At 45.4% G+C, this 14,181-nt stretch overlaps 1 protein-coding gene across 5 annotated transcripts in view; it reads left to right on the top strand.

Moving 5' to 3' along the window:
- zzef1 (zinc finger, ZZ-type with EF hand domain 1) overlaps positions 1-14,181 on the top strand; it is a 57,281-nt gene that overhangs the window by 23,309 nt on the left and 19,791 nt on the right. For all 5 annotated transcript variants that reach the window (XM_014136615.2, XM_014136612.2, XM_014136614.2 and 2 more), the window contains exons 32-50: positions 169-330; positions 666-798; positions 1,724-1,862; positions 2,017-2,182; positions 2,417-2,550; positions 2,693-2,821; positions 2,933-3,102; positions 3,288-3,492; positions 3,829-4,022; positions 4,318-4,604; positions 5,138-5,312; positions 9,610-9,742; positions 9,933-10,180; positions 10,395-10,709; positions 10,947-11,047; positions 11,297-11,432; positions 11,529-11,714; positions 11,990-12,163; positions 12,333-12,476. In XM_014136615.2, coding sequence (XP_013992090.1) covers positions 169-330; positions 666-798; positions 1,724-1,862; positions 2,017-2,182; positions 2,417-2,550; positions 2,693-2,821; positions 2,933-3,102; positions 3,288-3,492; positions 3,829-4,022; positions 4,318-4,604; positions 5,138-5,312; positions 9,610-9,742; positions 9,933-10,180; positions 10,395-10,709; positions 10,947-11,047; positions 11,297-11,432; positions 11,529-11,714; positions 11,990-12,163; positions 12,333-12,476 — 3,331 coding nt within the window. The remainder of the gene's footprint in view (positions 1-168; positions 331-665; positions 799-1,723; positions 1,863-2,016; positions 2,183-2,416; positions 2,551-2,692; positions 2,822-2,932; positions 3,103-3,287; positions 3,493-3,828; positions 4,023-4,317; positions 4,605-5,137; positions 5,313-9,609; positions 9,743-9,932; positions 10,181-10,394; positions 10,710-10,946; positions 11,048-11,296; positions 11,433-11,528; positions 11,715-11,989; positions 12,164-12,332; positions 12,477-14,181) is intronic.

The raw sequence follows: 14,181 nt of genomic DNA, 5'->3' as shown, positions 1-14,181 counted from the left end.
AGCCTGTGTTATAAGATTTATACTGGTCGGCTGTGTTGCTGTGCCAGTTATTACACAGCGTTTGTGAGTATAGAGAAAGTAAGTGAAACCCATTTTGCTCTCTCCTCCCGTCTCCCATTAAATGTGCTGATTGATAACTAATTTGTGTTCTTCCCTTCCCCTCCCCAGGGTCCTGCTGCCTGCCCTTTCCTGTGTTCAGACATGCCTGCTGCATCTCCTGGACATGAGCTGGGAGGTGCAGGACCTCCCCCTGTTCCTCCAGATTAAACTACCTGACCTCCTCCTCACCATGTCCCAGGAGAACATCAGCGTGCACGACATTGCCATCAGGTACTGCCTGAGGAGAGACAGAGGAATGGTGCCAACTAGTGGTGTGGATTGGTGGCGCTGTTTAGTAGCATTTCACCAAGGGTTCAACTACTCTATCTTCATAATATCTGCCACATAACGTACATTTTTTTTGCATTAGACACAACATTCTTCTTCATGCGATACAAGAGTGAGTGTTGTGGCCTGTAAAAAATATCTATCAGTTTTTATTTGAAGACCATGCTCGTTAGATATTAGCCAGACCAAAAGGGTAGGATATCACCTGAAGGTAACATGCTACCTAAATGTGAGAAAATGGCCGTCTCATCTTTCACCCTGTCTGATTTTGTCCCCAGTCAGTGGACGGAGGAGGATGAGATAGCAGACTACAAGAAGAACCGGGACTGGATGGACGAGTGTGTGGACGGGATGTTTGAGAAGTGGTATGACAAGATTGACGAGGAGGGTTCCATGGAGGACAGGAGAAAGGTAGAGTGGACTCAGACCTTTTTAATCCCTAATACTCAATCCCTAGTCCTTACCCCCTCGGCACTTGTGTAGATCTGAGAGGTTGGATAAAGGGTCGTTCCATTTGATTTCAATCACTTTTTGACCGCTCCGCTTTGGATTTGAACTAAACTTTTTATACGTATTTGGCAATGGTAGATGTTGTCAGAAAGTGACTTTCTGGAACTGAATGACAAAACATTTAAAAGATAAACGGTTGAGTTAGATATAATTTAAAATCCTCGAAACAGGGTTGTCAAACAGGGTGGGTGTCATGTGGGATAAATAAGATGCATGACTAACGTAAATACAGACGGGTCAATTCAATTCCACTAAATTATGCAAATTAACCTATAGACTGATAAGCATGACTGGTCAAATTTAACTGTTAACATCCCTACTGCGTGGTCATGTGCTAAGTTACTTATTTTAGTCAAATAAAAACAGACAACCCCTTCTGCCATAACCTCCCATGATATTTGAGTGAGTCAGTATTTTAAGGCAGCAGCTGATCCTGAAAGACATCCAGGATCTCTGCAGTTTGAATAATTCTTTGGCAAACCTTTACTCAGTCTTCTTCTGAGAACCATCTCCTAATCTCTGATATATTATGTGGTCACTTGTAAAATAGCAAGGGAAAGTTGCCATGTAAATAATACGTTGCTGGTGTACACACTTATCCTGAACAGGGTTCTTTCAGGACCTCAGAGATACAGAATGGCCATGATGAGGAAGTTAGGAATTTAACATAAATGTAAATTCTAATTACAATTTTGTCATTGAAATGCATTGAGGACAATTGGAATTAGAATTTCAGTTTACCTCTTGAATTGAAATGTAATTGACCCCAACCGTGTCCATGATATTGTCCAAAATGCTGAGGTAGTTAACCCCTTCCTGTCCTCAGATGCACATGTTCATAGCTCGTTATTGTGACCTGCTCAACGTGGTGATCTCCTGTGATGGCTGTGAGAGGATGGCCCCCTGGCACCGGTACCGCTGTCTGCAGTGTATGGACATGGACCTGTGCAAGACCTGCTTCCTCAGTGAGTACACACACACTCTCATTGCACATGCGCACACACACACACCCTACCTGTGTAGAGCTGGACCTGAAGTGTCTTGTTTAAGCTTCAACGTGAGAACGTGAAACAGTTGCATCTTTCCTCAAAACCACCTTGACCGTCTGTGTGTATCTAGGTGGTGCCAAACCCGAGGGTCACGAGGACGACCATGAGATGGTGAACATGGAGTATGCGTGTGACCACTGCCAGGGCCTCATTGTGGGCAGCAGGATCAACTGTAATGTCTGTGAAGACTTTGACCTCTGCTTCGGCTGCTACAATGCTAAGAAATACCCCGACAGGTAACATACTAAGACATTTTTGTTTCAGAAACACTTTAGGTAAAAGCGTGTATGAGGTTTTATAATGTCTTGTAATAAGGCTTATTATATGTTATGTCTCTATCTAATCTGTAAAACCTGCTAAAGCTGATACATCTTCCTCAGTAGAATTGACTGTGGTGGTAATGCACAGGTACTGCAACAGCTTACTATCTCTCACCCTGTCTCTTGTTTTTCCTTCATGTCGTCCTCCAGTCACCTCCCGACCCATCGGATCACCGTCTGTCCCATGGTGACCATCAGGATCAGTGACCGCCACCGTCTCATCCAGCCCTACATCCACAATTACTCCTGGCTGCTGTTTGCTGCCTTGGCCCTGTACACCTCAGGTAAATGTGCTCAACTCTTATCCTCTGGCATAAAAAAAGTCAATAGTCTGTCACATAACAATGACAAAATGGGACCAGCACTCAACTTGATGGAGTTGTAATTGTCATTGAAAAGTATTTGTTTCTTTTCTTTACACCTCAGACCTGAGCAGCGAGAGACAGCAGGAGGGGGAGCCTCTGGGGCCAGACACCCTGACCCAGGCCTCCGCCCTGCAGACACGCTGCTCACAGCTCATTACCGAGTGCCTGCTCAAGGGACAGACTGGCAAAGGTAGGCCTCACAGCACCTGCATATCTTATGGGGATGGGGGGAAATTATACAGTTACATATCGCAACTTGTTAGGGTTTCTGTTGAATCATTCCATCCCTGTGTGTGTGCAGGTCTGCGGTCCTCTGCCCTGCTGTCTCTGCTGGCCTCTAATGAGTCAGAGAGTGAGCTGTGTCCTGAGTCACCCTCCCAGGAGCTCAGCATCAACACCACCACAGAAGACACCTCCTCTCTGTCTGGCTCCACCACTGCTATCTGCTCACCACTGCCGTCTAGGGACAAGGTGAGTTACTAGACCCTGGGCTGGAGCCAGGCCTCGGCTTCCATATTGTGTCACTACTCTTCGTAAAATGTCTGTTTTTACCCATATGATTCTGCTTCAAAATCAATTTCCCCCTGCAGCTGTTCACTTCTACTGCTCCAATACACCACCGCACACTGACGATCCTTCTTCTGTTTGTCCATCAGAGTAAAGCCCAGGGGAAGGAGAAAGGGAAGGAGAAGGAGGTGCAGTCTCCCCCTGCTGCCCTGGAGGTGTGCTCCACGTCAGAGGGAGGAGGAGGACAGGTGAAGGGGAAGAAGAAGCTGGTGAAACAGGACACCCTAGACTCGTCCAGCCTCAGCCAGACCCCGTCTCTGTCCAGCGAGGGAACACTCTCTCCTGTGGTCAGAGGTGAGGAGGGAAGGACCAGCCTTGTGCTTTTCTAATCGCCCCCCGCATGGAATTTAGTAGTCGCTTTGAATTCCATTCAATTGAATGCGTGTCAGACCATTGTTAGTTTTCATCACCAATTGGTGAAATGGTACAAGAATGTTGCGCATATCTTATAGCTGAATTGAATGTTGGTTAAGTCATCCTGTCCACCGACCTGTTTGAATGAGTGTGTCAGTCTGTATCATAGCATCCATCCATCCATCTTTGTCCATGACTGTTGCGCCTAGTCTAGTCTGGAGATGAAGCTAAGTTAACCTTTGCCTTCACCTTTGCCTGTTTCCCTGTATCCCCCAGCTCCAGAGTCGGGCTCAGAGACCATCACCTCTCCAACGCCTGAGGACATAGAAGAGATGAGAGAGATGATGAAGGAGAGGGATGAGAAGATGGAGAAGATGGCCAAGGTGCCCATCCAGGAGCATGTGTTTGCAGAGTGCTCCAGAGAGAGGATCCTGGGACTGTTAGCTGCCATGCTGCCTCCAGCCAAACCGGTAAGATGGTTGTACTACAAGAGAGCAGGAGAAGCTAGGAAGTCCATACTGAGTCTATGAAGTGCCTTCAGTTGTATTGTTCTGAATAGCCAAGGGGGCTCAGAGCCAATACACCGTTTTTTAAGTTCAAGCGGTCACTTAAGTTGCCCTATGTAACTACACAGTAATAACTAACAACGGTTACTATGCAACTACATGTTAATGCAATATTGTTACTACAGTTATTACTGTGTAGTTACCGCTGTAACTATTTATCCATTGACATCTGACCTCTTGCATCTCCCCCCTCCCCCAGGGCTCCACCCTTGCTCTGTCCAGCCTGAGCCCCATCCTGCCACAGCTCTTCAGGGTGGTCATCTCCAATGCCGGGTGTCTGAACGAGACCTACCACCTGACCCTGGGTCTGCTGGGGCAGCTGCTGCTGAGGATACCACCCCTGGAGGCGGACGCGGCCGTCAGAGAGGCCCTAGCCGATAAGTACGAGCTGCTCACCCCTGGAGAGGGGGCTGCCTCCGGGGCTGACACACAGGGCTGGAAGACCACCCAGCTACTTTTCAGCCTGGGGGCTGTCTGTCTGGACAGGTAAACAATGGCACCATAGACATGCATTCACTGTTTGTGTTTATATATGAGTTGTAAACCACAGTGAACCGGAGAGTGGAACAGGACATCCAGTAGATCTAGATGTGCGTTCAATGAGGGAAATGGTTTGCAAACGTTAGCTAATGTTGGCTAACATATTCCATTTGTTTTGTGTTACCCACCAACATTCGCTAGCATTAGCAAACAGTATAGCAGGTAGTGTGTGGCGAATGTAAATGTTTGTTTCGGTCTAAACTGAAGCTGTAAATAATCAGGTGGCCATGTAGGATGTCTGTTATATGTACTAGGAATGGCAAGGTCCTAGAATATTGCCACAAAGAAGCCACAGCAATCCTTACAAAAAGGAGTTATTTTGCAGCTCATAGTAACATTTTGGATTGTGCATTCAAATCGTTCAACTGAAATGTTCTAACGCCATTCTTTGTCAAATAGGACATATCTAAAGAGGTTGCTTGACAGTCATTGTTATGATGAAGTCACTAGATATATTTTCTCTCTCTTTTGAAATATAGTCGTATAGGTCTGGACTGGGCGTGTTCGGTGGCTGATATCCTGCGGAGCCTGAACGCCTGTCCCCAGTGGAGTGTTGTCATAGCAGCCTTCACTGACCACTGTGTCCGGCAACTACCACACACGCTCAAACGCACCAACCTCTTCACCCTGCTGGTGCTGGTCGGCTTCCCTGAGGTACTGACTAATTCAGTTACTATTTTTATGGAATAGGTTAGGTAGTTTAGACAGCACACTACAGCTCACTATAGCGTCCACATTCCATTCCCACGGGGGGCAGCAGCAACCTTGTCCAGGTGCTGAGCCTGGTTGATAAGCACATCAGGTGCTGCCAATTAGGGTGATCGTCTGTCAGTGTCCCAGCTTGCAAGCCGTGAGGCTGCTGGTTTTGTTTGTTGGCTATGAGGCATTTTATTAGCCTGTTTTGTAGTTTTCCTGTTTGCATATATTTGTTTCCGTCACCATCTGACCATAATAATCTGCTTGGGCTCGCCGACTCAAAAGAGTCAAGACAATGCTGTCCCCGGACCTAACGTAAGGTTGCTGTCTCCCTGGGCACATGTGCATCCAACACAGTCCTCAAATGCTGATTTCTCACATGAATTCAAAAATGTATTCAGGTTACAGACCAGTTAACTAGGCCTAAGACTCCTAGACATAGCCAAGTGCAACAATATTAGCAGGCTAGTTAATCGGTTTTGTAAGACTTTTGGGATAACATAGGCCAAAACAAACTGCAAATGCATCCAATGAGTTTGTAGTCACAAGCTTCATGTAGTAGTTACGTGAGAGGAATATGGTACCAATGTAGGGTGTAATCATTAGTCCAACAGTTGCAAACATTAGTTTCTATTGGACAAATTCAGGTATGTTTATCCCTGTTTCGTTCCGTTTGCTTCTGTATAAGAAACGTTTTTCAACAGAATCGCCTGATCAAACACAGTTGACTTTCATAGCAGCCACATACAAACAGCATGATCCCTTTGACTTGTATAATTCCTTCTCGCATCTATTCTCCTCTCACCTTTTCCCTTCACTTGTGGACTTCAGTTTACCACACATCAGCTGTCTGTGACCAGGCGCAAAACCTTTCCAAGCCAAACCTTCATCATAATCGCTACACACAGCCTACATTGTTGTCACCCTATTACAGTCATTGTCAACATACCTACTAGAACTAACGCGTTAGCAAACCCGCTACAATCATGCAGTACCGTGTACTGTCAGCAGCAAGCAGTTTAACAGCTACAGCAGGGACCCCCGGTGGCAATAAATTCATAAAACCCAAAGCTTACCTTAACTTGGAAGAGTTCCAGTGTTGGATAGCCATATCCCGCTAAGTAACATAACATTCCTCTCTGTTTGAGTCGAGTGTTTGAGTAGGCTGAACTAGCTTGCTGCATTCGCTAGCTAATTGAAATTGTGAAAAATACAACAAAATACAGCTAACTCAATTGCTTCTCCTTAATTTTTGAAGAATTTCATTTGTTAACTGTTCAACTATCTTTCAACTACTCACCATTTTTTGCACTGTAGTGCTAGCTAGTTGTAGGCTGTAGCTTATGCTTTCAGTACTAGATTCATTCTCTGATCCTTTGATTGGGTGGACAACATGTCAGTTCATGCTGCAAGAACTCTGATAGGTTGGAGGACATCCTCCAGAAATTGTCATAATTACTGTGTAAGTCTATAGAAGGGGGTGAGAATCACGAGCCTCCTAGGTTTTGTATTAAGTCAATGTGCCCAGAGGAGGACGGAAACTAGCTGTCCTCCGGCTACACCATGGTGCTACCCTACAGAGTGCTGTTGAAGCTACTGTAGACCTTCATTGCAAACAGTGTGTTTGAATCAATTATTTGGTGGCTTAAATAAAACTATATATCTCTAAAAAGGATAACTTTTTATGTTTCACTATTCTCATTTTTATTTGGTCCTCCTCTGTGGAGCATCCAATGCTATATACCTACATACTATTGACAATAATTTACTGGAACTCAATCTAGAATCTAATTTTATTCCTTGAATGCTTTGTAAACAACAGGTGTAGACTAACAGTGAAATGCTTACTTACGGGCCCTTCCCAACAATGCAGAGAGAAAGAAACTTGAGAAATTATAGAAAAGTAATAATAAATACACAATGAGTAACAATAACTTTGCTATATACACAGGGTATCAGTACCGAGTCTATGTGCAGGGGTACAAGGTAATTGAATTAGATACGTACATATAACTAGAAATAGAGTGACTAGGCAACAGGATCGATAATAAACAGTAGCAGCAGCAAACAGTGTATTCGGGAAGTATTCAGACCACTTGCCTTTTTCCACATTTAGTTATTCTAAAATGGATTAAATAAAAACAAATCCTCATCAATCTACACACAATACCCCATATTAACAAAGTGAAAACAGGTTTTAGAATTTTTTGCAAATTTCTTAAAAATAAAAAACAGAACTTATTTACACAAGTATTCAGACCCTTTGCTATGAGACTCGAAATTGAGCTCAGGTGCATCCTGTTTCCATTGATCATCCTTGAGATGTTTCTACAACTTGGTTGGAGGCCACCTGTAAATTCAATTGATTGGACATGATTTGGAAAGGCACACAGCTGTCTATGTAAGGTCCCACAGTTTACAGTGCATGTCAGTGCAAAAACCAAGCCGTGAGGTTGAAGGAATTGTCCGTAGAGCTCCGAGACAGGATTGTGTTGAGGGACAGATCTGGGGAAGGGCACCAAATCATTTCTGCAGCATTGTAGGTCCCCAAGAACACAGTGGAAGATGGAAGAAGTTTGGAACCACCAAGAGTCTTCCTAGATCTGGCCGCCCGGCCAAACTGAGCAATCGGGGGAGTAGGACCTTGGTCAGTGAGTGACCAAGAACCAGATGGTCACTCTGACAGAGCTCCTCTGTGGAGATGGTTGTCTTTCTGGAAGGTTCTCCCATCTCTGAGCACTGCACCAATCAGGCCTTTATGGTAGAGTGGCCAGACAGAAGCCACTCCTCAGTAAAAGGCACATGACCGCCTGCTTGGAGTTTGCCAAAAGGCACCTAAAGGAAACTCGGACCATGAGAAACAAGATTCTCTGGTCAGATGAAACCAAGATTGAACTCTTTGGCCTGAATTACCACGTCTCGGGGAAAATTGTCACCATCCCTACGGTGAAGCATGGTGGTGGCAGCATCATGCTGTGGGGATGTTTTTCAGTGGCAGGGACTGGGAGACTAGTCAGGATCGAGGGAAGAACGATGAACGGAGCAAAGTACAGAGCGATCCAGAGTGCTCAGGACCTCAGACTGGGACAAATGTTCACCTTCCAACAGGACAACAACTCTAAGCACACAGCCAAGACAACACAGGATTGGCTTCGGGACAAGTCTCTAAATGTCCTTGAGTGACCAGCCAGAGCCTGGACTTGAACTCGATCTGCAGAGAAGAATGGGAGAAACTCCCCAAATACAGGTGTGCCAAGCTTGTATTGTCATACCCAAGAAGAGTCAAGGCTATAATCGCTGCCAAAGGTCTTCAACAAAGTACTGAGTAAAGGGTCTGAATACTTATGTAAACGTGATATTTCCCAAAACTTCTAAGAACATGTTTTTGCTTTGTAATTATGGGGTATTGTGTGTAGATTGAGGGGGGGCTATTTCATCCTTTTTAGAATAAGGCTGTAATGTAACAAAATGTGGAAAAACTCAAGGGGTCTGAATACTTTCCAAATACACTGTATGTGATGGGTAAACTATTTAATTATTTAGCAGACGTATGGCTTGGGGGTAGAAGCTGTTCAGGGTCCTGTTGGTTCTAGACTTAGTGCATCGGTACTGCTTGCTGTGTGGTGTCAGAGAGAACAGTCTGTGACATGGGTTGGATGGCAGGGAGCTCGGCCCCAGTGATATACTGGGCTGTAAGCAATACCCTCTGTAGCGCCTTGCGGTCAGATGCCAAGTAGTTGCCATACCAATCGGTGAGGCAGCCAGTCAAGATGCTCACAAATGGTGAAGCTGTAGAACTTTTAATGGATCTGAGGGCCCGTGCCAAAGAATTTTCAGCCTCCTGAGGGAGAAAAAGCGTGCCCTCTTCACAACTGTGTTGGCTTGTGTGAACCATGATACCATAGATCTTTTAGTGATGTTGACACCGAGGAACTTGAAGCTCCCGACCCGTGCTCGGACCTCCGGTTCCTGTAGTCCACGATCATCGCGATTGTCTGGCTGACATTGAGGGAGGGATTGTTGTCCTGGTACCACACTGCTAGGTCTCTGACCTCCCTATAGGCTGTCTCAGCGTAGTCAGTGATCAGGCCTACCACCGTTGTCTTCAGCAAACTTGATGATGGTGTTGGTGTCTTCATACTGCATCACTCAACCTGCTGCTGTCTCCTCCAGTAGTCCAACATTCAAGGGGCTTGTAGACCTGCCCTGCACTGTTGTGCCCTCTGTCTGACCCTGGCTGTTTCTGCTATCCTAGGTGCTGTGTATGGGCACCCAGTCAGTGTTCATAGACAATGCCAACGAGCAGCATCATATGATCCTACTCAAGCACTTCACCGAGAAGAACCACGCTGCTGTGGTGGATGTCAAGACCCGCAAGAGAAAGACAGGTGAGAGGACGGACTGTCACAGTTAATTTCTTACATTTTGCTCATGGTGCACATAGTAGAGCTGTATTTTAAACCCTCACACATTTGTGTGTATGTTTTTATGTTTTTATACTGCTGCAACCAAATTGCCCAGCAACGGGGCAATAAAGATTTTCTGAATCTGTATGCCACCCCTCTCCTGTCCTTACAGTGAAGGACTACCAGCTGATCCAGCCGCAGGACTCCAGTGCTACAGGCTCCCACAGCCCAGGGTCCCAGGTCCAGGGCGTAGGTCAGGGTCAGGGACCCCCCCAGGCCCAGCTAACCCGCTACCTCAGTAACTTCACCTCCATCATCAGCCACCTGCTGCAGAGCAGTCAGGACAGCAGCACCCCCGACGCTGTGGAGGCCTCATGGGTCGTCTCACTGGCCCTCAAGGGCCTCTACAACACACTCAAGGTACCTCAGAAACAAAGCCACCTTTTGGTTATCATCACTCAACTTCTACAGTATGTCCCTTTCTCTCTCTTTTTAAATGACATTTTATGTTAATCACCAGTGCTGTGTTTTTCTTCTCAATTTTTCTTCTTTTTATTGAATGTCCATTTCCGTCTTCTAGTGGTTGACCTTGAAGACTTTGTCTAACATTTCCTGTTGTGTTCCTTCCCTGTAGAAGCACGGCGTTGCCGAGGCCCAGGAGGCCATCCAACAATCCGGTCTGACCCAGCTTCTGGTGAGGAAGTGCAGTAAGGGGACAGGCTTCAGTAAGCTGTGGCTGCTCCGAGACCTGGAGATCCTCTCCATAATGCTCTACTCCTCCAAGAGAGAGATCCACAGCATGGCCCAGGGCCAGGACGGGGAGAGGGAGGAGAAGGAGCAAGACAAGGAGCATGACTCGGACCACTCTAGTTGTTGTGCTGATGACCCCGACCCCAACCGGCCTGACCCATTGGAGGGGCTCGACGAAGAGACTAAGATTTGCTTCCAGGTCAGCAGGGATGCCCACATCCTCATTGTACTGTTTTAGTTTTTTTTAAATCCTACTTCTGACACTAATGTATCGAAGGGCAACATCCCCTTGGATCTCCGGTCTCAAACCCGGGTTTCCAGTCTGTAGGCAAACTTGTTAACCACTGCTTTAATAGCACTAAACCACTTGGATGAGAAAGTAACGATCTATCTCTCTCTGAATTGTAACAATCTCTCTGAATTGTGTCTGTTTCAGATTACCCATGATGCCTTAAACGCGCCCCTGCACATCCTGCGCGCCATGTACGAGCTGCAGATGAAGAGAACGGACTCCTTCTTTCTGGAGGTGCAAAAGAGGTGAGAATTAGATCACATTCCTGTCATACATTCTTCCATACAAATCAAATCACAATTGAGTTAAAGTGCATTTAACAGTCACAACACACTTTACAGAAATAAAAAAATATATGCTTCATAAAGAATGTGTTTTGAATACCATTGCACCAATGTCATTTTCATGCCTGACTTGTGTAGCTTTCATCCATCCCAGACAATGTTTTGCTATGACGTTGCGTGGTGGTGGCTGACTTGGTTGACGACCCGCAGGTTTGATGGAGACGTGATAAAGACGGACGAGACGATTAGGACACTGGCTCAGAAGTGGCAGCCCACCAAGAGACCTCGCTCTGAGGAGAGGAGCACCAAGGCTGTGGACACTGACATGATCGTCGTGCCCTGTGTGGTGAGCACTGCATTACATATGACGTAGTTTGAAGAATTGGTGTCAGTAAGATAATAGAACAAGTGGATAAATAACCCACTCCCCTTCCTCTCCCAGTCCAAGCCCAGTCACTGTGAGAAGGCTACGGAGGAGACCACGGTGGTGACTCAAAAGCTGATCACCAACACGGAGACTGACCTCCAGCTGAGCTACGCCAAGCAGCGCCGCACCAAGTCCTCCGCCCTGCTACACAAGGAACTTGACGCACGCAGCAACCGCTCTGTTAGACAGTACCTAGTCAAGGTAGGTGGAGGTGGAGGTCCTGTCTGTCTGGTTCAGTTGGTACTGTAAGAGCATGGCATTAGCTAGCAATGCCAGTGTTATGGGTTCGATTCCTGCAAGGATCACGTTTACTAAACAGGCTTGTATCCCGGACACATATTAAGCCATTGAACATGCTTTTTTAGGCCAGGACCTGTCTTAATCTGTACCTTCTCAAGATGTATGCAGTCACTGTACTGCAAGTGGATTTGGATAAAATGGTCTTCTAAATGATATGATGATATCATTATGTTCAGGTGAACCAGGCCATCGCCACCCTGTATGCCCGCCACGTGCTGGCGTCGCTGCTGGCTGACTGGCCCCAGGGGGCGCCACTGAGTGAGGAGGCTCTGGAGCTAAGTGGGGCATCACACATGGCCTACATCCTGGACATGCTGATGCAGCTGGAAGAGAGACCACTCTGGGAGAGGGTAAGTGTGTGTGTGTGTGTGTGTGTGATGTTTCACACTGGGAGTTATTGAGCTTCCACTCTGGAAATGGGTGAGAGGGGGTGCACAAATTTGTGTGTGAGTGAGTGGTATGGAAGTGTGTAGGGTGTCTACATGTTGATGTGGGTTAACTCATTCCTCTGGTCACCAGATTCTACAGAAAGTGCTGGTTGGCTGCAGCCAGAGCATGCTGGGTAGTTTGTCTCTGACAGCGTGTCAGTTCATGGAGGAGCCTGGCATGGCCGTGCAAGTCAGGGAGTCCAAACACCCCTACGACAACAACACTAATTTTGAGGTAGGTACCACATAGATCTAATTCCCCACTGAGAACTCTTAGCACATCTCACTTTCTACAGGCACACTAGAAAGTCAACAAGTTTCTCAATATAGGATATACAGTTGAAGTTGGAAGTTTAGAAACACTTAGGTAGGAGTCATTAAAACTCGTTTTTCAACCACTCCACAAATTTCTTCATAAATTTCTTAAGGCTAGGGGGGCACTATTTTCACGTCCGGATGAAAAGCGTGCCCAAAGTAAACTGCCAGCTACTCAGGCCCAGAGGCTAGGATATGCATATAATTGGTGGATTTGGATAGAAAACACTCTAAAGTTTCTAAAACGGTTAAAATTATGTCTGTGAGTATAACAGAACTTATTTGGCAGGCGAAACCCTGAGGACAAACCATCCAGGAAAAAAACAATTTGAGGTCACTCTCCTTTCAATGGGTTTTCTATGTGGATCTAGATTTCTAAGGCACTTGCTTGCAGTTCCTATCGCTTCCACTAGATGTCAACAGTCTTTAGATATATGGCTGTTCAGAACGAGGGTCAAGTCAAGTGTACTGTTGTGGTTGGGGCGCGCGACCTGAAAGCTCGCTCCACTTTGTTTTCGTCCTGTATTGAACACAGTTTCTTCTGGCTTAAATTTGATCGATTATTTACGTTTAAAAATACCTAAAGCTGGATTAGGAAAGTTGTTTGAAATGTTTGGATCAAGTTTACAGGTAACTATATTAGATACTTTGTAGTCATGTTGCGTGAGTTGGAACCGGTGTATTTTCTCAATCAAACGCGGCAAATAAATTTACATTTTGGGGCTATAAAGAGAATTTATTGAACAAAAGGACCATTTATGATGTTTATGGGACATATTGGAGTGCCAACAGAAGAAGATCTTCAAAGGTAAGGCATGAATTATTGTTATTTCTGAGTTTTGTGTCGCGCCTGGCGGGTTGAATTATGAATGTCATGTGTTTGTTTGATGGGGTGCTGTCCTCAGATAAAAGCATGATTTGCTTTCGCCGTAAAGCCTTTTTGAAATCTGACACTGTGGCTGGATTAACAAGAAGTTCATCTTTAAACCGAAGTATTACACTTGTATGATTTATGAATTATTATTATGAGTATTTCTGTTTTTGAATTTGGCGCGCTGCTATTTCACTGGATGTTGTCAAATCGCGAAGGTTAACAAACTATAGTTTTGGCAAGTCGGTTAGTAATTTTTTTTTTTTTTCAACAATTGTTTACATTATTTCACTTATAATTCACTGTATGACAATTCCAGTGGGTCAGTAGTTTACATACACTAAGTTGACTGTGCCTTTAAACAGCTTGGAAAATTCCAGAAAATGATCATGGCTTTAGAAGCTTCTGATAGGCCTTGAAATGCATCCACAGGTACACCTCCAATTGACTCAAATGATGTCAATTAGCCTAACTTCAACCTCAGTGCCTCTTTGCTTGACATCATGGGAAAATCAAAAGAAATCATCCAAGGCCTATCGAAATAACCTGAAAGGTCACTCAGCAAGGAAGAAGCCACTGCTCCAAAACCGCCATAAAATAGCCAGACTACGGTTTGCAACTGCACATGGGGACAAAGATCGTACTTTTTGGAGAAATGTCCTCTGGTCTGATGAAACAAGAATAGAACTGTTTGTCCATAATGTCCATCGTTATGTTTGGAGGAAAAAGGGTGAGGTTTGTAAGCTGAAGAACA

This window comes from Salmo salar, chromosome ssa13, assembly GCF_905237065.1.
Source record: "Salmo salar chromosome ssa13, Ssal_v3.1, whole genome shotgun sequence".
Taxonomy (NCBI): domain Eukaryota; kingdom Metazoa; phylum Chordata; class Actinopteri; order Salmoniformes; family Salmonidae; genus Salmo; species Salmo salar.
Note: the sequence above shows the minus strand (reverse complement) of the source record. Positions and strands in the feature narration are given on the sequence as shown.